The following is a 23,385-nucleotide window of genomic DNA, read 5'->3' on the forward strand; positions in this document are numbered from 1 at the left end:
GTGAGCCGCGTTGGCACCAAGTGTGAATCCAGGCTCAAGCCAAGAGAGTGATATTTCTGTAAGGGATGTCCATCACCTTAGGACACTAGCAAAAAACTCAGAGTAGGGAAAGATTATTATAGGGAAGGTGTGTATGACGTCACCAAGTAACCACAATTGGTGACCGCTTAAAGGCCGCCAAACGCAGAGGTGCGGCTCTCTGCTTGTATTCTCAATATTTTTGTAAATACTGGTCTAATGGAACAAACTTTGATTGTGGTTTGTTAACACGATGTTGGCTTCTATTCTTTAAAGTGAGGACAATTTGAAAACTTAAAGCGGGGGTTCACCCTATAAAAAATGTCTAACACTACATCCAGCCCAGTTCTGCAAATAAAATTACACTGACCTTTTTTTTTTTTTCGCCGTAGATAGCGTTTATCGTTAGAATTCACCACGGCTTCCGGGTAGGGAATCCCGCGGGAGTGGGCGTTCCTATTGACATGCCAATTGATTGACATGCTAAACGATGGCACACACAGCGCGTCACGACTTCCCGAAAGAAGCTCGGGTCGGCTCTATTCGGTACCGGACCGAGCTTCTTTCGGGAAGTCGTGGAGCGCTGTGTGCGCCGTCGTTTAGCATGTCAATCAATTGGCATGTCAATAGGAACGCCCACTCCCGCGGGATTCCCTACCCGGAAGCCGCGGTGAATTCCAACGATAAACGCTATCTACGGCGAAAAAAAAAATAAAAAAAAAAGGTCAGTGTAATTTTATTTGCAGAACTTTTATAGGGTGAACCCCCGCTTTAAGTGGCGTGCGGGTGGTCTATATCTGAAGCAGACCTGAGGCTTGGAGGTTGGGTCTGGATGCAGTAAAAGGCTCCCTCCCATGGCTCATTTTATCAGTTTTATTGACAGCTTTAAAATTTGAGAGATCACTATATTCCGGTAAGAGGCTGTTGAGTGCTTGATAAAGGACACAGAAGGTGAACACTTACCTGCTGGTTGACAACTTTTTGGAGGACTTTTTATTCATTAATTTACTTAGCATGTATTGGTCTTGACACTTTATATGGTGCACATTTTGGTTTTCATCACACAGCGATTGTGGATACTTGTTATTGTTTGAGATATATTTGTATGCGCACTTCTAACGACTACTTCTAACCACCTTCAGGTGGTTGGACACTGGCAAAGCTTATGAGGAAACGCCCTCTTTGGCACCTTCCCTATAATAGCGAGTATGAGCTTATAACCTAGGATCTAGGAATACTCAGCCTGTGTCCTGTACAATTAAAAGATGTGATTTGCAGCTTTACCGGGTTGATTTCTACAGGAGGGTTACAGATGAGTGAAATCAATAGAGCCTCTGAAGATCTAGTGCAGATGCCTGAATGCTGTGAAATTGTACTGACCTTCATGTATACTTCCACATAAAAGATACAAAAAAATCGGCTACAGGTGAATATCAAGGTTGCATAATAGTCCTTATTTCATGGTCATGTAAAAACCTAGGGGCAGATTCACGTAGATCTGCGGCGTAACGTATCGCATTTACGTTACGCCGCCGCAAGTTTTACGGGCAAGTGCTTGATTCACAAAGCACTTGCCTGTAAAGTTGCGGCGGTGTAGCGTAAATTCCCCGGCGCAAGCCCGCCTAATTCAAATGATCCGGGTAGGGGGCGTGGATCATTTAAATTAGGCGCGTTCCCGCGCCGAACGTACTGCGCATGCGCCGTCCCTAAAATTTCCCGACGTGCATTGCAGTAAATGACGTCGCAAGGACGTCATTGGTTTCGACGTGAATGTAAATGGCGTCCATCCCCATTCACGGACGACTTACGCAAACAACGTAACATTTTTTCAAATTGCGACGCGGGAACAACGGCCATACTTAACATTGGATACGCCACCTAGGGGGCAGCTTTATCTTTACGCCGCGTATCTTACGGAAACGGCGTAAATTTACTGCGACGGGCAAGCGTACGTTCGTGAATCGGTGTAACGACTCATTTGCATATTCTACGCCGACCGCAATGGAATGTGGCTGTGGAGTTAGGCTGCCTGTGTCCCTGTGTTGGAGCGGAGGAGAATCATCGGCCGCGACTGAGCCAGTGTGAAACGCAAATGGCTCGGAGATACCGGAACTGACGTCAGCCCGCGATGCTGTGGATGGGCAGCAGGAGTATTCTTCCCAAGGGACAGTGCACCCGCTAGTACAAGGCAAGGCAAGCCTGTACATGTCACACAGGCAAGTGTAAGCTGCTAGTATATAATTTATATATTCTCTCTGGCAAATGGTTTTATATTCTCTCTGGCAAATATTAATTTTATATATTCTCTCTGGCAAATATTAATTTTATATATTCTCTCTGGCAAATATTAATTTTATATATTCTCTCTGGCAAATATTAATTTTATATATTCTCTCTGGCAAATATTAATATATCTCTCGCTAAAATAAAGTATCACCGTCCCCGTGAGTATGCACGCAGAACGCATACGCAAGTCTCGCCCGCATATTTAAATTACGTTAAGTTTTTGAGAATCGTGATTCTCATTTTTCCCAGAATCGTGCAGCTCTATAATGTTGATATAAAAGGTTCTCATAAGACCAGGGCTATTTTTATAGGCGGTTATACTAGATTTCACCAGCAATGGCGCTAAAGCTTAAAATGTGGCAGAGAGTCAGGAGGGCAGAAAAGTTTGTTACTTTGACATTTTCTTCCATGGTCAAATATTTATTGCGGTTTTCTGTTGAGCTAAAAGGAGACTGGAAAATTGCCTTTGCTAAAGAATGAATTCCCTGAAAGGAAACGTGTACTGATAAATGGAGGGCATCATCCTCTTTTCTAGGAAATGCTGGCTCCCATGCTGATCCAATATCTTCAATACTTGAACGGAGAGTACAGAGAATCCCTAATGTGCCTACTTGTTCCAGGTCCGCGATTCAGAAAACACTCTGGTAACTGGATTAGCAACACAGTCAAGCAACACGTATCTTAAAGTGGAGGTTCACCCGGAAATGACAATTTTTAACATTAGATTGAGGCTCATTTTGTCAAGGGGAATCGGGGATTTTTTTTTAAATCTAAGCAGTACTTACCGTTTTAGAGAGCGATCTTCTCCGCCGCTTCTGGGTATGGGCTGCAGGACTGGGCGTTCCTTCTTGATTGACAGAGCCGCACCGACTTTCGGCTACTCGTGATGCGATAGATGCGACCGTCGGAAGCCTGTCGGAAGACTGTCAATCAAGAAGGAACGCCCAGTCCCGCAGCCCATAGCCGGAAGCGGCAGAGAAGATCGCTCTCTAAAACGGTAAGTACTGCTTTGATTTTAAAAAAACTACCCGATTCCCCTTCACAAAATGAGCATCAATCTAATCTTATTTTTTTTTTAGGGTGAACTCCCGCTTTAACAAGAGGTCGGCAATGATGGCCTTATGAAAGAACTTCTTACAACATGTGTAAATATATATACACACACACACACACACACACACACACACATAATTTATTTACATACATATATACATACATACATACATACATACTAGTGCTGTCAAACGATTCAAATTTTTAATCGCGATTAATCGCATTAATGTCATAGTTAACTCACGATTAATCTATCTAATTTATGACGAATTTCCCCACAAATATCGCACAATTCTGCAAGTGATTATAATTTATTATCGCTGTTTTCTAGCTGATCTAAAACCATTTTTTACATAAAGGGACACTTTTGGACAATCTACAGTTTTCAGGCAGAAAGAACCATTTTTATTATATAAAAGTACATGTAGGACACTGGGCAGACCACTAGGGACAAGGGGGTGTGTATTTTTTACATACAGTACTGTAATCTATAAGATTACAGTATACTGTGTGTATTGTGTTTGTTTACTTTTTTTAATTTGGCGCCGTTCTCTGCTCCCGTGCGTCGTAACGTCGCAGGGAACGGAGATCGGCGGCACACAGGCACTGTGAATCGAGCGAGGACCCGCCGAGCGAGTAGGACCCGCTCGATCACACAGCGGGGTGGCATCGCTGGATCCAGGGACAAGGTGAGTAACTTGCCTGTGAATCCAGCGAGAAGGTAAGCCGCGCCGCTGCACACTCTGCACGTCCACCACCGTTAATCGCGCGAAAAAATATTGACGGCGTTAACATGGGTTTGCGTTAACGCCGTTAAAATCGCGTTTAACGCACAGCCCTAATATATACACATACATATACATATATATATATATATTATAATATAAATAAAACAAAATAAAACCAACAACAACGAGGGGGGGGGGGGGAATACGTATTTGATCCTTGCCGATTTTGTACGTTTACCCACTGACAAAGAAATGATCAGTTTATCATTTTTAATGGAATTTTTATTTTAACAGTGAGAGGCAGAACAAAAAAAATATCCAGAAAAACACATTTAAAAAAAGTAAGTATTTGCTCCCTTCTCAAATCGGCAAGATTTCCGGCTTCCTGGTGTCTTCTATACAGGAAACTAGCTAGCTCTAAAAAAAGAGTGCTCCTAATCTCAGCTTGTTACTTGTATAAAAGACACCTGTCCACAGAAGCAATCAGATTCCAATCTCTCCACAATGGCCAAGACCAAGGATGTCAGGGAAAAGATTGTAGACCTACACAAGGCTGGAATGGGCTACAAGACCAGAGACGGTGACAACAGTTGGTGCGATTATTCGCAAATGGAAGAAAATATCTGTCACTCTCCCTCAGTCTGGGGCTCCATGTAAGATCTCACCTCGCGGAGTTTTAATGATCATGAGAACGGTGAGGAATCTGCCCAGAACTACACGGGAGAATCTTGTCAATGATCTCAAGGCAGCCGGGACCATAGTCACCAAGAAAACAATTGGTAACACTACGCCGGGGAGGACTGAAATCCTGCAGCGGCTGCAAGGTCCCCCTGCTCAAGAAAGTACCTGTACAGGTCCGTCCGAAAAAAGTGTTGTGATCAGATGAGTCCAAAATCAAGCACTTTGGCATCAACTCAACTCGCTGTGTTTGGAGGAGGAGGAGGAATGCTGCCTATGACCCCAAGAACACCATCCCCCACCGTCATACATGGGAGGTGAAAACTTTGCTTTGGGGGTGTTTTTCTACTAAGGGGACAGGACAACGTCACTATATAAAAAGGTGAGAACCTCCTTCCCTCAGCCAGGGCATTGAAAATGGGTCGTGGATGGGTATTCCAGCATGACAATGACCCAAAACACACGGCCAAGACAACAAAGGAGTGGCTCAAGAAGAAGCACATCAATGTCTTGGAGTGGCCTAGCCAGTCTCCAGACCTTAATCTCATAGAAAATATGTAGAGGGAGCTGACGGTTCGAGTTACCAAACATCAGCCTCAAAACCTTAATGACTTGGAGAGGATCTGCAAAGAGGAGTGGGACAAAATCCCTCCTGAGATGCGTACAAACCTGGTGGCCAACTACAAGAAACGTCTGACCTCTGCAATTGCCAACAAGGGTTTTGTCACCAAGTACCAAGTCATGTTTTGTGAAGGGGTCAAATACTTATTTCACTCATTAAAATGCTAATCATTTTTATAACTTTTTTGAATAATTTTTTTCTTGATTTTTTATTTATTTCACTATTAACCACTTAAGACCTGGACCAAAATGCAGCTAAAGGACTCGGCCAGGTTTTGCGATTCGGCACTGCTTCCCTTTAACAGAAAATTGCGTACGACGTGGCTCCCAAACAAAATTGGCGTCTTTTTTCTCCACAAATAGAGCTTTCTTTTGGTGGTATTTGATCGCCTCTGCGTTTTTTTTTGTGCTATAAACAAAAATAGAGCGACAATTTTGAAAAAAATTCTATATTTTTTACTTTTTGCTATAATAAATATCCCCCAAAAATATATATATATAAAAAAAAAAAAATCCTCAGTTTAGGCCGATACGTATTCTTCTACCTATTTTTGGTAAAAAATAAAAAAACCGCAATTAGCGTTTATCGGTTGGTTTGCACAAAATGTATAGCGTTTTACAAAAGAGGGGATAGTTTTATTGCATTTTTATAAAAAAAAAATTTTTTACTACCAATAGCGGCGATCAGCGATTTTTTTCGTGACTGCGACATTATGGCGGACACTTTGGACAATTTTGACAAATTTTTGGGACCATTGTCATTTTCACAGCAAAAAATGCATTGTTTACTGTGAAAATGACAATTACAGTTTGGGAGTTAACCACAAGGGGGCGCTGATGGGGTTATGTGTGACCTCATGTGTGTTACAACTGTAGGGGGGTGTGGCTGTAGGTGTGACGTCATTGATTGTGTATCCCTATAAAAAGGGATCACACGATCGATGCCGCCGCCACAGTGAAGAACGGGGAAGCCGTGTTTACACACAGCTCTCCCCGTTCTTTAGCTCCGCGGGACTCCAGCGGCGATCGGGTCCGCGGGTGCCGGAGCTTCGGACCGGGTCATGGGCACGTGCCCGCGACCCACGGCTGGGTACTAGCAGAGGACGTACCTGTACGTGCATGTGCCCAGCCGTGCCATTCTGCCAACGTAACTGTGCAGGAGGCGGTCCTTAAGTGGTTAAAATAAACCTACCAACAAAATTATAGCCTGATAATTTCTTTGTCAGTGGGCAAATTTACAAAAATCAGCAGGGGGTCAAATACCCTAACCCTCTCGCCCCCCCCCCCCCCTCCCCTCCTGTATCTCGATCTCGTTCCGAGTGGCGATAGAATATGATCCGGTATGGCTATTAGAATTCATCACAAAGACAAAAAAAGTTCTTACTTTTAGAATAGGGTTCTTGTGTAAAATAATTGACTTAATATAACCCAAAGGAGATCCGATCCCTCGTTGCTCTAATCTAGCGTGGTGTTGCTAAGGAAACTGAGGCATATGGATAAGTCTTTGCACTGTTGCTAGGCTTTCTAGATTTTTATTTTTAAAGACTTTTCCTCATCTTACCCCAATAAGGAACACTATGAGAATATACAGTATCTCACAAAAGTAAGTACACCCGTCACATTTTTGTAAATATTTTATTCTATCTTTTCATGCGACAACACTGAAGAAATTACACTTTGCTACAATGTAAAGTAATGAGGGTACGGCTACAGTGTAAAATTTCTGTTCCCTCAAAATAACTCAACACACAGCCATTAATGTCTAAACCGCTGGCAACAAAAGTGAGTACACCCCTAAGTGAAAAAGTCCAAATTGGGCCCAAAGTGTCAATATTTTGTGTGGCGGCCATTATTTTCCAGCGCTGCCTTAACCCTCTTGGGCATGGAGGTCACCAGAGCTTCACAGGTTGCCACTGGAGTCCTCTTCCCCTCCTCCATGACGACATCACAGAGCTGGTGGATGCAGGGCCGGTGCAAGGATTTTTGACACCCTAGGCGAAACCTCATTTTTCCGCCCCCCCTTGGCTCCACTACTGACTCCATTCCCTTTGCCCTGGCTATGTATACCCCACATTTGCTTGTTTCCCGAGCGCGCAGCGGGGAACTTCTGTGTTGGCCGTGTCCCTTGGACACACCCAATCACAGATCGCCGTGAACGGCCAATCGGAGTGGCCGTTTGCTAGGCGATCTGTGCGGCCAATGAGAGATGATCTCATATGTTTACATATGAGATCATTTCTCATTGCCGGCTCTCACAATGACAGCGTCCTGTCAGGGAGAGAGGAGACCGATCTGTGTCTCTTGTACATAGAGACACAGATCGGTCACCTCCCCCAGTCATCCCCCTTCCCCCACAGTTAGAACACTATATAGGGAATACATTTAACCCCTTCCTCACCCCCTAGTGTTAACCCCTTTCCTGCCGGTCACATTTATACAGTAATTAGTGCACATTTATAGCACTGATTGCAGTATAAATGTGAATGGTGCCAAAAATGTGTCAAAAGTGTCCGATGTGTCCGCCATAATGTCGCAGTCGCAATAAAAATAGCAGATCGCCGCCATTACTAGTAAAAAAAAAATAATAAAAAATAATAATTCTGTCCCTTATTTTGTAGGCGCTATAACTTTTGCGTTTTTTTTTTTTTTATTTTTTTTACTAAAAATATGTAGAATACGTATCGGCCTAGACTGAGGATAAAAAAAAAATTGAAAAAAAAATTGAGCTATTTATTATAGGAACAAGTAACACATTTTTTTTTTTCAAAATTGTCGCTCTATTTTTGTTTATAGCGCAAAAAATAAAAACCGCAGAGCTGATCAAATACCACCAAAAGAAAGCTCTAATTTGTGGGGAAAAAAGGACGTCAATTTTGTTTGGGAGCCACGTTGCACGACCGCGCAATTGTCAGTTAAAGCGACGCAGTGCCGAATCGCAAAAAGTCCTCTGGGCAGGAAGGGGGTTTAAGTGCCCAGTAAGGAAGTGGTTAATGACTGCTACTATTTCGCATGCAACACTTTGGTAGACTAGCTAATTGTGGAAAGTCTCACCTGTGCCAATCAAATAGTCTGACCTGTGCCCATCAACTAGTCTGACCTGTGCCCATCAACTACAGTCTCACCTGTGCCCATCAAATACAGTCTCACCTGTGCCCATCAAATACAGTCTCACCTGTGCCCATCAAATACAGTCTCACCTGTGCCCATCAAATACAGTCTCACCTGTGCCCATCAAATACAGTCTCACCTGTGCCCATCAAATACAGTCTCACCTGTGCCCATCAAATACAGTCTCACCTGTGCCCATCAAATACAGTCTCACCTGTGCCCATCAAATACAGTCTCACCTGTGCCCATCAAATACAGTCTCACCTGTGCCCATCAAATACAGTCTCACCTGTGCCCATCAAATACAGTCTCACCTGTGCCCATCAAATACAGTCTCACCTGTGCCCATCAAATACAGTCTCACCTGTGCCCATCAAATACAGTCTCACCTGTGCCCATCAAATACAGTCTCACCTGTGCCCATCAAATACAGCCTCACCTGTGCCCATCAAATACAGCCTCACCTGTGCCCATCAAATACAGCCTCACCTGTGCCCATCAAATACAGCCTCACCTGTGCCCATCAAATACAGCCTCACCTGTGCCCATCAAATACAGCCTCACCTGTGCCCATCAAATACAGTCTCACCTGTGCCCATCAAATACAGCCTCACCTGTGCCCATAAAATACAGCCTCACCTGTGCCCATTAATGCCGCTTCACCTGTGCCCAAACGCAGTCTCACCTGTGCCCATTAATGCCGCTTCACCTGTGCCCAAACGCAGTCTTACCTGTGCCCAAACGCAGTCTCACCTGTGCCCATTAATGCTGCTTCACCTGTGTCCAAACGCAGTCTTACCTGTGCCCATTAATGCCGCTTCACCTGTGCCCATCAAATAGTTTCACCTGTGCCCATCAAATACAGTCTCAGCTGTGCCCATCAATGCCGCTTCACCACTCCCAAACAATGCAGCCTCACGGGGGGGGGGGGGGGGGGCATTGGTACATACTTGGCACTTTGGCAGATCAGTCATCAGTGAATATAAATACATATAGTACACACAAGAGATTTGCCAATTGCATTCCAATAACAATATATACACAATCTTGTGATTATCTAAGAAAGGCAACAGTTTTTACTGAATACACATCAGGTGATGGTCTTGCTCTCAGAAAACTTGTATCCCACGTGAGTGCTTGCTGTCTGCCTGTTCCTTGCTCACACCAATCCTAAATTCTGCTGTATATGCCTGTACCTGCCTCTGTCCGTGCCTCTTCTAGGCTCCAGCAGGCCCCAAGCCTGGAGAGCCACTGCCAGACGCCATGCTACAAGATTGTCCCAGGATTTACTCTCCTCCACTCCAGTGTGACACAGCCAGTCCAGGAGAGCGTCCTGGGGGGGAGAGGGGGAGTAGACGCTGGACACACACACATGTCAGAGCAGAGAGCAGAGAGGGGAGGGGGGGCTGGGTGGGGTGCTGGACACAGTACACTGTCAGAATGATCTCCGTTCTGAGTCAGAGGCTCAGAGTGCAGAGCGAAGAGCCGGCTGGGTGAATCCACTGCGAAAATGTCAGAGGTGGAGAGCGGCAGGGGAGGTGTTCTGCACAGTGGACACACACGATGTCAGAGTGGAGATCGGGAGTGGGGGGTGGGGGCGCTGCCCTGCTTCACACATGCCAGAGGCTCAGAGGAGTCAGAGCAGCTGCCTGGTGCATAGTATTATTGGAACTGCAAGCTCTGTCTACAGTGGCCGGGCGCTCTAGGCGGCAGTGCGCTCCAAGCGGCTGCCTAGTCCGCCTAGTGGTAGCGCCGGCCCTGGGTGGATGTTGGAGACCTTGCGCTCCTCCACCTTCCATTTGAGGATGTCCCACAGATGCTCAATAGGGTTTAGGTCTGGAGACATGCTTGGCCAGTCCATCACCATTACCCTCAGCTTCTTTAGAAAGGCAGTGGTCATCTTGGAGGTGTGTTTGGGGTCGTTATCATGTTGGAATACTGCCCTGCGACCCAGTCTCTGAAGGGGAGGGGATCATGCTCTGCCTCAGTATGTCACAGTACATGTTGGCATTCATGGTTCCCTCAATGATCTGTAGCTCCCGAGTACCGGCAGCACTCATACAGCCCCCAGACCATGACACTCCCACCACCATGCTTGACTGTAGAGACACACTTGTCTTTGTACTCCTCACCTGGTTGCCGCCACACACACTTCACACCATCTGAACCAAATAAGTTTATCTTCGTCTCATCAGACCACAGGACATGGTTCCAGTAATCCATGTCCTTAGTCTGCTTGTCTTCAGCAAACTGTGTGCAGGCTTTCTTGTGCATCATCTTTAGAAGAGGCTTCCTTCTGGGATGACAGCCATGTAGACCAATCGGGGCAGTGCGTCATCCCGACTTCCATGTCTGGATCCTCCAGCTGCCCCGATTGATGGCAGTCTCAGCGAGCTGCTGACAAGGCCGCTCTCCGCCCCTCCACAGCTCAGCGCTCCAATGAGCGTGGAGAAGTAGAGCAGAGTCGATGCTGAGAGACAGTCAGCATGGCTCTGCCGGGGAGGAGCGAGAAGTGAGCCATCAGCGGTGTTCTGTGGCTCAGTTCTCAGTGCAGAGATGCCGGGGACAGATGCAGCATCAGTCTGATGCTCCATCCACCGAGGGAAGTATGAATAGGGGAACATTAAGAGAGGCTAGCTTTCAGGTTTTGAGCTGACTGCCCTGCCGTTTACTTACACAGGAGGTCGGTTGCTTGGCATTGGTACCATTAACACTTTGCATTTTCTCAATGAATGCAAAGGGTTCTCTGATTGGATGATGTGGTGTTCATGACATCATCACCCTGACTCTCCACCTTGTCCGATTGGAGAACATTTGAAAACATGCAAAAAACAAAAACAAAAAAGGGTTCTCTGAATGGCACCTGATTTGGGCAAGTAGTCCAATAAACCTATGTAATATATTAAAGGGGTTGTAAAGGTACAATATTTTTTCCCTAAATAGCTTTCTTTACCTCAGTGCAGTCCTCCTTCACTTACCTCATCCTTCCATTTTTGCTTTTAAATGTCCTTATTTCTTCTGAGAAATCCTCACTTCCTGTTCTTCTGTCTGTAACTCCACACGGTAATGCAAGGCTTTCTCCCTGGTGTGGAGTGTCGTGCTCGCCCCCTCCCTTGGACTACAGGAGAGTCAGGACGCCCACTAACACACAGCTCCTTTCTCTATCTGAAACGTAGAGAGCGTCCTGACTCTCCTGTGGTCCGAGGGAGGGGGCGAGCACAACACTCCACACCAGGGAGAAAGCCTTGCATTACTGTGTGGAGTTACAGACAGAAGAACGGGAAGTGAGGATTTCTCAGAAGAAATAAGGACATTTAAAAGCAAAATGGAAAGATGAGGTAAGTGAAGGAGGACTGCACTAAGGTAAAGGAAGCCATTTAGGGGAAAAAAAAAAAAATTGTACCTTTACAACCCCTTTAATAGTATGAAATACACTGAGAAACTTTAGCTTTAACTCCTTCCTTACGGGCACATTGTAAAATGACACCGGCAGGAACCCTCCCTCAATCCGGGTGGATGTCATATGACGTCCTGTGTTCCCGGCGATCTAGGGCGCGCGCACGCGCCACCGCTCGTGACCCGGCGCGGGTGCCCGTGATCACGGCAGGAGTGTGGATCTGTGTGTGAAAACTCACAGAATCCACCTCCTGTCAGAGGTGAGGAGACCAATGTCGTGTTCCCAATACAGAGGAACACACATTGATCTCCTCCCCTTGTGAGTGCCCTCCCCCCTGCAGTTCGAACACATCTTAGGGACCATATTAACCCCTTCAGCGCCCCCGAGTGGTTAACCCCTTCCCTGCCAGTCATAGCACTAATCGCTGTATAAATGTGAATGTTCCCAAAAACGTGTCAAAAGTGTCCGATGTGTTCGCCGCAATGTCACGGTCACAATAATAAAAAAAAAAAAAAAAAAAAATCGCAAATCACCGCCAATACTAGTAAAACAATTAATAAAATAAAAATGCCATAAATATATCACCTATTTTGTAGACGCTATAACTTTTGAGCAAACCAATCAATATACGATTATTGCGATCTTTTTTTACCAGAAATATGTAGAAGAATACGTTTCGGCCTAAACTGAGGAAAAAACAATGTTTTTTTTTTAAAAATTGTGATATTAAAATAAAAAAAGTAAAAAATATTGTGTTTTTAAAAAAAATTGTCGCTCTTTTGTTTATAGCGCAAAAAAGAAAAACTGCAGAGATGATCAAATACCACCAAACGAAAGCTCTATTTGTGGGGTTGTGGGGGAAAAAAACAAAGATTTAGTTTGTGTACAGTGTTGCATGACCACGCAATTGTCATTCAAAGTGCAACAGCGCTGAAAACTAAAAATTGGTCTGGGCAGGAAAGGGGTGAAAATGCCCTGTATGTAAGGGGTTAAAGATCGAATGGTCAGTTCATGAAGGAAGCATCAAACCCCGGTTGTCATGGGTCAGTGCCTCTTCCAGCCTCAACATCTGCCACTTGCAGCCACTTTAACGCAGCGCCCTGGCTGAGAAGAGATTAACATACCAATGTTTCAATTAGTGAGGAATATGAACTGGGTCAATATTAGCACTCATTGATCACATACATGTCTGAAGGCATCTACAAATTCACTCCAAACTCACCAGTGTCCATCCATTCAGCCCCAGGCTTTCATGGCTCTCCGTTAATAAAGCATCAATCTGTGGTCAACTCACCCATCAGCATTTTTGTTCTGTAGCAAGACCGCGGCTTCAGATTCCCTTTTCCTTCTCTCATCCTGTTTACGCTTCTTCTCCATCACCTAAAACAGATATATATATATATAAAAAAATAATCCGATCGGTATTCTTCTGAAGACATACATGGATGGAAAACCTAACCGATTATTCAACAAAGCAAACAGCAGTAAAGATAAAAGTCAATGAGATTTTTATATTATCATTTTTTTTGCGTTCTATAAAAAGAATGGGCTTGAAGGCAGCACCGTGTATGATGTGCATATTCCTCACTGAATAGCCCAAAAGATAAAAACTTAAGCCGGCCATACACTGTGCAAATTTCCGCTGGTTCCTGATGGACCGGATTAAATTTGATCAGTGGTTGGCCCTGACGGCACCACTGCAGCCAGCATCCTTCAAATGAAAATCAATGAAGCCAGTTGGAAAATTGTTGCCAGGACAGCAGCTGCATCCAGTCAGATGGAGGCATTGTTCAGGGATTTTGACAGCCAGTGGGGACAGCTGCCAAAATATAATGGATGCAGTGCAAGATTCTTCCATCCGCGTTGTGCAGCATGGATAGAGCGAGTCATCTGTTCATATAAAAAAAAAAAAAACACATATATATATATATATATATATATATATATATATTATATTATATTATATTATATTATATTATATTATATTATATTATATTATATTATATTATATATATATATATATATATATATATATATATATATATATATATATATATATATATATATATATATATATATCAGGGCTCGACAAATCCTGGGCGCCAGGTCGCCATGACGACTAGAAATGGTGTCCTGGCGACTTGGCTTGGAAGGCACCATCTGGTGGTGAGCCGTTGGTATTACAAATTATTACCACCAGATGTGTGAGCTGGCGCCATCTGGTGGTGGCCGTTGGTATTACAAGTTAAACAGCAATTCTAATGTAATTTTTCACTATTTTCACTGCCATCTTCTTCCCTCTAATTAGAACCCCCAAACAATATATATATTTTTTATCCTAACACCCTAGAGAATAAAATGGCGATCGTTGCAATACTTTCTGTCACGCCGTATTTGCGCAGCGGTCTTACAAGCGCACTTTTTTGGGAAAGAATTACACTTTTTTTAATTAAAAAATAAGACAACAGTAAAGTTATCCCCATTTTTTTTTAATATTATGAAAGATAATGTTACGCCGAGTAAATTCATACCCAACATGTCACGCTTCAAAATTGCGTCCGCTCGTGGAATGCCGACAAACTTTTACCCTTTAAAATCTTCATAGGCGACGAATAAAAAAATCTACAGGTTGCATGTTTTGAGTTACAGAGGAGGTCTAGGGCAAGAATTATTGCTCTCGCTCTACCAATCACGGCGATACCTCACATGTGTGGTTTGAACACCGTTTATATATGCGGGCGCTGCTCATGTATGTGTTCGCTTCTGCGCACAAGCTCGTCGGGACGGGGTGCGTTTTCTGGCTCCTAACTTTTTTAGCTGGCTCCTAGATTCCAAGCAAATTTGTCAAACCTGTATGTATGTATGTATGTATGTATGTATGTATACACACAAAAAAAAAAAAAAGAAAAACATTTAAACAAAATTGGTGCCACTGTTCTGTCAAGTTCTCCAACCCGTCAAACTCCAACTGCTTAACTTCCGGTTTATTTAAAACCAGCAGTAATTGAAGTTTTTGAATTGGTGGTTGGACACAACACTGGCAACCGAATAGAGTCCAGGATATTAGGAGCAGAGTTTCTTACTCCGCGCCGATACTAGCCAATAAAATGGCCGCCCCTGAAACGGCGACAACTTTGTTCTCGTTAGCCGCTGTGCTATCACAACTGCTCAGTCTTCCTGTACCGGACACCATTTGGTTGTCGGTGTTGTATCCAACCACCAATTCATCAAAATCTCTGATTACTAAAGTTTTAAATAAACCGGAAGAGACGCGGCTGGAGATTCTGACGGGTTGGAGATATTGACAGAACACCACCATGCCAATTGCTGTGAATGGGACTACCCCCAACTTGGAAGCAGAAGGAAAGACGAGAAATTAAGTTTTACTTTTGAAGAATAAAGTGCAAGATTAAAAAAAAAAAAAAAAAAAAAGGGGGAGAGGTTGTAGACTGCAAGTACCCTAGTTACAGTAAGGTTTTTGTGTTGTTGAGCAAAAGCAACCTTGTGCGATGCTTCTTTATGGAGAGGGCGAAATCCTAACATCCTGCTGGCTACAGACTGGCGGCATGTCTTCTGGGACAAGACCTGGGAATGGTACTTATTGGATTGGCTTCTAGCACTTCCCAGTGTTGTGCAGCTACATCTTGCTGGATGCCTGTGTGTGTATGGGGACAAATGGTTCCTCTATCTGGGGTACTGACCCGAAAAGATGAAACCCACAACATCACCAGAGAATTGAGTAAAGCGAAAGAGGTGCCTCTGGCTAGCGAGGGAGTAGGCAGCCAAGATTGACCAGACTCCCTGGGTCATGACGTGGTTGTTGGGCCCTTAAATTTACTATGCAAAGCTTCTGACGACAAAGTACTGGAATGAAATGAGTGGTGGTGGTGGAATTACTGTGCAAAGTTCTAGGTTTTCTAGTACTGGAATGAAATTGGTGGTGGTGGAAACACCATCCAAACCTTTTCACATTATACTACTGGAATGAAAAGGGTGGTAGCAATGGTGTAATTACTATGAAAAGTTTTTGACTTTCTTCTATTGAAATGCAATGAGTGGTTGTGGTGAAAGTACTATACAAAGTTTTTCATTTCTACTACTGAAATTAAATGGATTGAGGTTATGATGGTAGAGGTCCTGTGCAAAGGGGCAGATCCTGAAAGAAATTACGCCGGCGTATCTCTTGATACGCCGCTTAATTCAAAAAATTGGGCGCGTCGTATCATTGTTTTGGTATCCACCAAACAAGATACGACGGCATCTGTGTGAGATCCGACAGGCGTACGCCTTAGTACGCCGTCGGATCCAAGATGCAATTTTCCGGCGGCCGCTGGGTGGCATTCACGTCGTAATCCGCGTCGAGTATGCAAATTCGCTATATCCACGAACGTACGAGCGGCCGTCGCATTCTTTTACGTCGTTTCGGTCCGGCTTTTTCCGGCGTATAGTTAAAGCTGCTATCTGGTGGCGTACTCCATGTTAAGTATGGCCGTCGTTCCCGCGTATAATTTTGAAAATTTTACATCGTTTGCGTAAGTCATCCGTGAATGGGGCTGGACGCTATTTACGTTCACGTCGAAAACAATGACGTCCTTGCGACGTCATTTGGAGCAATGCACCCTGGGAGTTTTGACGGACGGGGCATGCGCAGGTCGTTCGGCGCGGGGATGCGCTTCATTTAAATGAAACACGCCCCTTACTCGCCGCATTTGAATTCCGCGCCCTTACGCCGCGAAAGATGCACTAGGCCGCCGTAACTTATGGCACAAATTCTTTCAGGATTCAAAGATTTGCAAAGTAAGTTACAGTGGCGTAGCGTATCTCACATCTGCGCCGGGCGCAGCGTAGGTATGTGGATCTGCCCCATAGTGTTTAACTTGCTAGTACTGGAATGAAATGGGTGGTGGTGATGGTGTTAGTACTATGCAAAGGTTTTTGACTTTCTAGTAAGTGAATGAAATTGGTGGTGGTTGTGATGGCAGAAGCCATATGCAAAGTTTTTGACTTTCTAGTACTGGAATGAAATTGGTGGTGGAAATACCATCCAAAGTTTTTGACATTATACTAAGTGAATGAAATGGGTGGTGGTGACGGTGGAAGCCATATGCAAAGTTTTTGACTTTCTAGTACTTAAATGAAATGGGTGATGGTGAAAGTACAGAAAGTTTTTACTTTCTACTACGGGAATGAAATGAGTGGTGGTGGTGATGAGGATGATGGAAGCATTGTGTAAAGTTTTTGACTTTAAAGTACAGTGGAACCTCAGATTGCGAGCAACGTGGTTACCGAGCGCTTCGCAATACAAGCACTGTATTAAAAAAAAAAAAAAAACACTAACTCGGTTTGCGAGTGTTGTCTCGCAAAACGATCAGGATTCAAGACAAAGCGGTGTGCAATACTGAGTTTGGCCTGAGGTAGGGGGGCGCCAGAGACAATCTGAGCCGTTTGGAAATTGTCAGAAAACTGCGGAAACACTCAGTTCCCAAGGTCTTCAGAGTTCAGCCGAGGTGTCCTTGTCCCTTTCCGAGTGTTTAATAAGGCTCTGGCTGCATGCGGTATTGCATGCCATTGAAGTCAATGTGGAACAAACTATTTTCGTTTCCATTGACTTCTACGGGGAAACTCGCTTTGATATGCGAGTACTTTGGATTACGAGCATTCTCCTGGAACGAATTATTCTCGTAATCCAAGGTTCCACTGTACTGGAATAAAAAAGGTGGTGGTGATTGAGGAGATACTATGCATCATTTTTGACTTTCTAGTACTGGAATGAAAAGGGTTGTGGTCATGGGCGTCCGCTCCATAGGGCAAGGGGGGTCATTCCCCCCCCCCTGAAATCGCCAGGGAGAGCCAGGCGCAGGGCTGAACTGGCCCTGGGGACGATTTGAAGCGGTGACTGCAGGGCTCCCCTCCCCTCTAGTTGTCCCTTATTAAGAGTGCCTGTCCCTCTTCTGGAATCAAATACATTTGTCCCTCATTCCGAAAGGTTCCTCTTTTAGACCTGAAATAAATATACTGTCCATATAGTGTAGCGTTTCATTCAAGGGAAAGAGGTGCTGTGTAATGTAAAGGGGTCCAGTGATGCAGGGTGCTGTGTAATGTAAAGGGGTCCAGAGGTGCAGTTGTGGAGAGGGTAAACAGTAGTGACAAAGAGATATTGAAAGATGCAGGGGACACAGTGGGGTGTTATTACATTTTAACGTGGGGGGGGCGCTTTTAACCCCTGCTAGCGGTCGAAGAAAGGGTAAAATGTGACTGTGTCCTCCCTTCTACTATTGATGTTCATTATAGGGTGGCTGGAAAGTGACACAGGAACCTATAGTTCATGAATATTTGGGGGGGGGGGATTTGGGTCACCCTCCTAGCTATAGAATGTTGCAGAAGTGTGTGAATTTCAACCCTTGCTGGAATTTGGAAGGTAAAAAAAAATATGCAAATATATAAACTGAACACAGAAACAATCAAATCCACAATAGCGACAATGGTATTCTTATCCCTGCATGCAAATAACCCGGCTTTCATCTTCCCATTGTCATCCGAGGAATTCAACAGAATTCATTCTACAAAATGCCGTCTTCTTATCCTTTGAGGAGACAGATGGAAAAGGCCAAAAAGCATTTCAGAGAAAAGAACTGGAAAATCCATATTCAATAGCTCAACACTGGACACGTGAACACGGACTTATTAGAATGAGAAGGATATATATACAGATGAGCAGAAATGTAAATTTGCACCAACAATAATATATTTTCTCTTACAACACTGAGGTTTTTGTTATTTAAAAAAATAACTAAAAAGGCAAAACTTTTGGGTTGTCCCCAGAACTGGAAAAGAGGGAGAATATTCTAATGGGGACATTTGTTCTGGTTACCCTGGTGACAACAAGAGATTCTCTCGGTTTGGAGAAATTCCTTCCAAATTCCTGTCTTGGCTATGGGAGAGGAAGATAAATCTCCCCTATGGGACACAAAAAAACAGGGGTTCTCGCTCTATCTATATAAAAAGTTTGCCTATAGTTCTACTTTAACCACTTCCATACGGGGCACTTATACACCTTCCCGCCCAGACCAATTTTTAGCTTTCAGCGCTGTTGCACTTTGAATGACAATTGCGCGGTCATGCCACACTGTACCCAAACTAAATTTTTATCATTTTGTACCCACAAATAGAGCTTTCTTTTGGTGGTATATGATCACCTCTGCGATATTTATTTTCTGAAAATAAAATAAAAAAATTACTGAATATTTAGAAAAAAAAAGTTTTTTGTTTCTGTTATAAAACATTGTAAATAAGTATGTTTTCTCCTTCACTGATGGGCACTGATGGTACTGCACTGACGGGCACTAATAAGGCGGCACTGATGGGCACTGATAGGCGGCATGGATAGGCTGCAAGGATGGGCTTGGATAGGCGGCACGGATGGGCACGATCGTATGCGTTGTACTAATGGATGCCAATCAATGCCTGCCAATCAGTGATGCCCATTGTGGGCACTGATTGGCATCCATTTTTTGTATCATTGTCATCCCTGGTGGTCTAGGGTGGCATACCTTTTTTTTGCATCCCTGGTGGTCCAGTGGGCATCCTCGGGGGGGCTGTGCTGATAATCGATCAGCACAAACCCCCCCTGTCACAGGAGCAGCCGATCGGCACGGATAGGCTTGGATAGGCGGCACGGATGGGCACGATCGTATGCGTTGTACTAATGAATGCCAATCAATGCCTGCCAATCAGTGATGCCCATTGTTGGCACTGATTGGCATCCATTTTTTGTGTCATTGTCATCCCTGGTGGTCTAGGGTGGCATACCTTTTGTTTTGCATCCCTGGTGGTCCAGTGGGCATCCCTGGTGGTGCGCAGCGGCTCAAAATCCTGAGGACGTCATATGACGTCCACTCAGGATTCTACAACCACTTTGCCAACGTCAATTTGTCATTGGCGGGCGGCAAGTGGTTAACCACTAAGGGCCCTTTCACACTGGTGTGTTTTTGCGGTAAAAATAGCGCTATTAAAACACCCATAAAACGCTCCCCATGCCCCCTCCATTGACGCGGTAAAAACGGAGCGTTAAAATCGCGGGAAAAACGCACCAGTGTGAAAGGGCCCTTAGGGACTATTTTTCAAACTTGCTGTTTACAAGTTAAAATCTATTTTTTTTTTTGCTAGAAACAGGGACAGGGAGTAGCGAGAGATGGGTGTTCCTGATCACTAGGAACAGCAGATCTATCTCTACTTCCCAGCCACATGCATCAGCTCTTAGCCCGCATTCACACCTAGGCGTTTTTACGCCTGTAGCGCTACGCCGCTGCCGTCAGAGGGCTGAAAACAGATGTCCCTCTATGGAGATGGTTCACATCTCCACGCCGAACGCCTGTCGTCTGCCGCTTGAAAAAAGGTCCCGGACCTTTTTTTCAGGCGTCTTCGAGCGTTCGGCTAGGAGATGGGAATCATCTCCATAGAGGGGGTCATCTTGGGGCACATCTAGGCGGACAATACCGGCGTTTTGTCGCCGCAAATCGCGGTACAAAACGCCGCTATTTTTACAGCGATTTGCGGTGACAAAACGCCGCGATTTCGTCCGCTAGATGTGAATGGAGCCTTAAAGCGGCTGACTTACACCTATGACGATTTGTGACGCCGTGCCAACCTGCCGCAGTATAACAATGGCGGCTGGTCGGCAGGCAATTAAGCTCCACACCGTTTTTGAAAATGGTGTCATTGGTGGTTGGCCTCTTCCCTATTGCGTGCCAGCCCATTGCTGATGTTAGCGCCTGATCTCGCTCATGCGCCATGTACAACTAGCGCATGAGCCAAAACAGGCATCATCTTCCTAGAAATCACTGGTGATGTAGCCTTCCCAGAGGGCTTCTGTGAGGCCCCCGACTGTTACCAGTGCCTATTAAAAACCAGGAAGAGAGAGGGAAGGAAAAAAAATAAAAAATAAAGTAGGTTACACAAAAACCTTTGATTCTACAAATAAATTTAGGGATGTGCATGCACCACGGATTTTTGTGGGGTTAAAGCTCAGCTTTAACCACTTAAGGACCCCTTCACGCCGATATACGTCTGCAGAATGGCAGGGCTGGGCACAATTATGTACCTGTACGTGTCTCTTCAAGGCCCAGCCGTAAGGACGTGAGCACGCCGCCGGCGGTGCGCTCGCGACCCGGTCCAAAGCTCTGTGACCGCGCCCGCGGGACCCGATCGCCGCCGGTGTCCCACGATCGGTCAGCGGAGCTGAAGAATGGGGAGAGGTGTGTGTAATATTAATAAAAAATGGCATAAACTATCCCCTATTTTGTAAACGCTATAAATTTTGCGCAAACCAATCGATAAACGCTTATTGCAATTTTTTTGCCAAAAATATGTAGAAGACTACGTCTCGACCTAAAAAAAAAAAATAAAAAAAAATAAAACATCTTTTTTGGGGATATTTATTATAGCAAAATGTAAAAAATATCGATAAACGCTTATTGCAATTTTTTTAATGTATAGAAGATTACGTATTGGCCTAAACTGAGGAATTTTTTTTTATATATTTTTGGGGATATTATAGCAAAATGAAAAAAAAAAGATTTTTTTTCAAAATTGTCGCTCTTTTTTTGTTTATAGCGCAAAAAAAAAAACGTAGAGGCGATCAAATACCACCAAAAGAAAGCTCTATTTGTGGGAAAAAAGGACGTCAATTTTGTTTGGGAGCCACGTCGCACGACCGTGCAATTGTCAGTTAAAGCGACGCAGTGCCGAATCGCAAAAAGGGGCAGGGTCCTTAACGTGCATAATGGTACGGGTCTTAAAGCGGTTCTCCACCCTAAAGTGAAGTCCCGCTGATCGGAACCCGCCCCCCCTCCGGTGTCACATTTGACACCTTTCAGGGGGGAGGGGGGTGCAGATACCTGTCTAAAGACAGGTATTTGCACCCACTTCTGGCCCGGCATTCACGGGCAAAAGACGGGCATTCCGTCACATCCCGTCGCCCCCCCCGTTGTGTGCTGGGAACACTCGGCTCCCAGCACACAGTGGGAGCCAATCTGCGGGCGCGGCGCGACTCGCGCCGTAGGGAACCGGGCAGTGAAGCCGCAGCGCTTCACTTCCTGGTTCCCTCAGCGTGGATGGAGGGGGAGCAGCAGAGCGACGAGCGATCGCTCGTCCTCTGCTGCGGACGCCGCTGGACTCCAGGACAGGTAAGTGTCCTAATATTAAAAGTCAGCAGCTGCAGTATTTGTAGCTGCTGGCTTTTAATATTTTTTTTTTGGCGGAAAAAAAGTCGTTTTAGGTGGTTAAATAGATAGTATCACTTTTAAGGCTATTCTGTTTGTAAAAGAAACCCTGTCCATTGCGGCAGGCTGGCACTTACAATCTGTTTCTTTTCGGGATTCTGGTCTCTCTCATTGCTCTCCTCACCAGAGACTTCCATCTCCTCTTGGGTCTCCGGCTGGCTAGAGTCTGCCGAGCCTTCAGGTTCTGTGACAGGACAAGTCTCTTCAGCAACGTCCTGGGCAGGTTCTTTTTTTTCGGCAGTTGATCCATTGCTTTCCTCATCACCACCTTGTACAGAGTCCCGCTGTGCAGAAACACGGCTGTGGCCAGAGAAAGTCCCAGAGATCAGGCTCTCCACCTTACTGAGAGGAAACTCATACAGGGATTCCGAGAAAGATTTGGGAAAACCAAAGCAATCTGTTGCAGCTCTAACAGGTCCAGTGCCTGGGTACATCTGGATAACAGATCCATATCCTTGGGAGAGAAAAAAAAAAAAAACAGGAAATTTAAATTTTTGAAATTAGGTTTTAGCATTTTTCGATGTAAATTAGCAAGGATATGGCCACAGAAAATGCGTTTATTTAGGGTGGAGGACAATGGGCCATTATTGTGTAAGAAAATGGACATACTAAAATATTGTGGACCTCAGTAGCCAGAAATCAGGAGCCAAGGGGGAATACACAGTTAACCACTTCCTGCACCTTCCTGCCCAGGCCAATTTTCAGCTTTCAGCACTGTCGCAATTTGAATGACAATTGCGCGGTCATGCTACCCAAATGAAATTTTTATCATTTTGTTCCCACAAATAAAGCTTTCTTTTGGTGGCATTTGATCACCTCTGCCATTTTTATTTTTTGCGCAACTAAAAAACGACCAACATTTTTGAAAAATGTGTATTTATTTTTTCTGTAATTTTTTTTGTAAATACGTTTGCTTCAATTATGGGCACCGATAGGCGGCACTGATAGGCGGCGCTGGTATGCTGCACTGATGTGCATTCATAGGCGGCACTGATGGGCACTCATAGGCGGCACTGGGCATAGATGGGCACTAAGGTGGCACTGATGGCATTGCTGGCCATCATTACAGTCAGTGCCCATGTTACCAGTCAGTGCCCATTTGTGGGCACCGATTGGCATCAATTGTTCGTTTTTTTTTTGCCCCATTTGGCAACTGGGGGGCACTCCCTGGTGGTCCAGTGTTGCCATCCGAGGGGGGGCTGCGCTGATAAACAAT

The 23,385-nt window shown here is 44.8% G+C and overlaps 1 protein-coding gene across 1 annotated transcript in view; it reads right to left on the reverse strand.

The window, feature by feature from the left end:
* The window catches only part of TRMT6 (tRNA methyltransferase 6), an 84,540-nt gene that overhangs the window by 13,386 nt on the left and 47,769 nt on the right, over positions 1 to 23,385 (reverse strand). The window contains exons 7-8 of the mRNA XM_040351690.1: positions 22,247 to 22,623; positions 13,184 to 13,269 (exon numbers count right to left, since the gene is read on the reverse strand). Coding sequence (XP_040207624.1) covers positions 13,184 to 13,269; positions 22,247 to 22,623 — 463 coding nt within the window. The remainder of the gene's footprint in view (positions 1 to 13,183; positions 13,270 to 22,246; positions 22,624 to 23,385) is intronic.

The sequence above is a fragment of the Rana temporaria genome, chromosome 4 (genome assembly GCF_905171775.1).
Source record: "Rana temporaria chromosome 4, aRanTem1.1, whole genome shotgun sequence".
Classification (NCBI taxonomy): domain Eukaryota; kingdom Metazoa; phylum Chordata; class Amphibia; order Anura; family Ranidae; genus Rana; species Rana temporaria.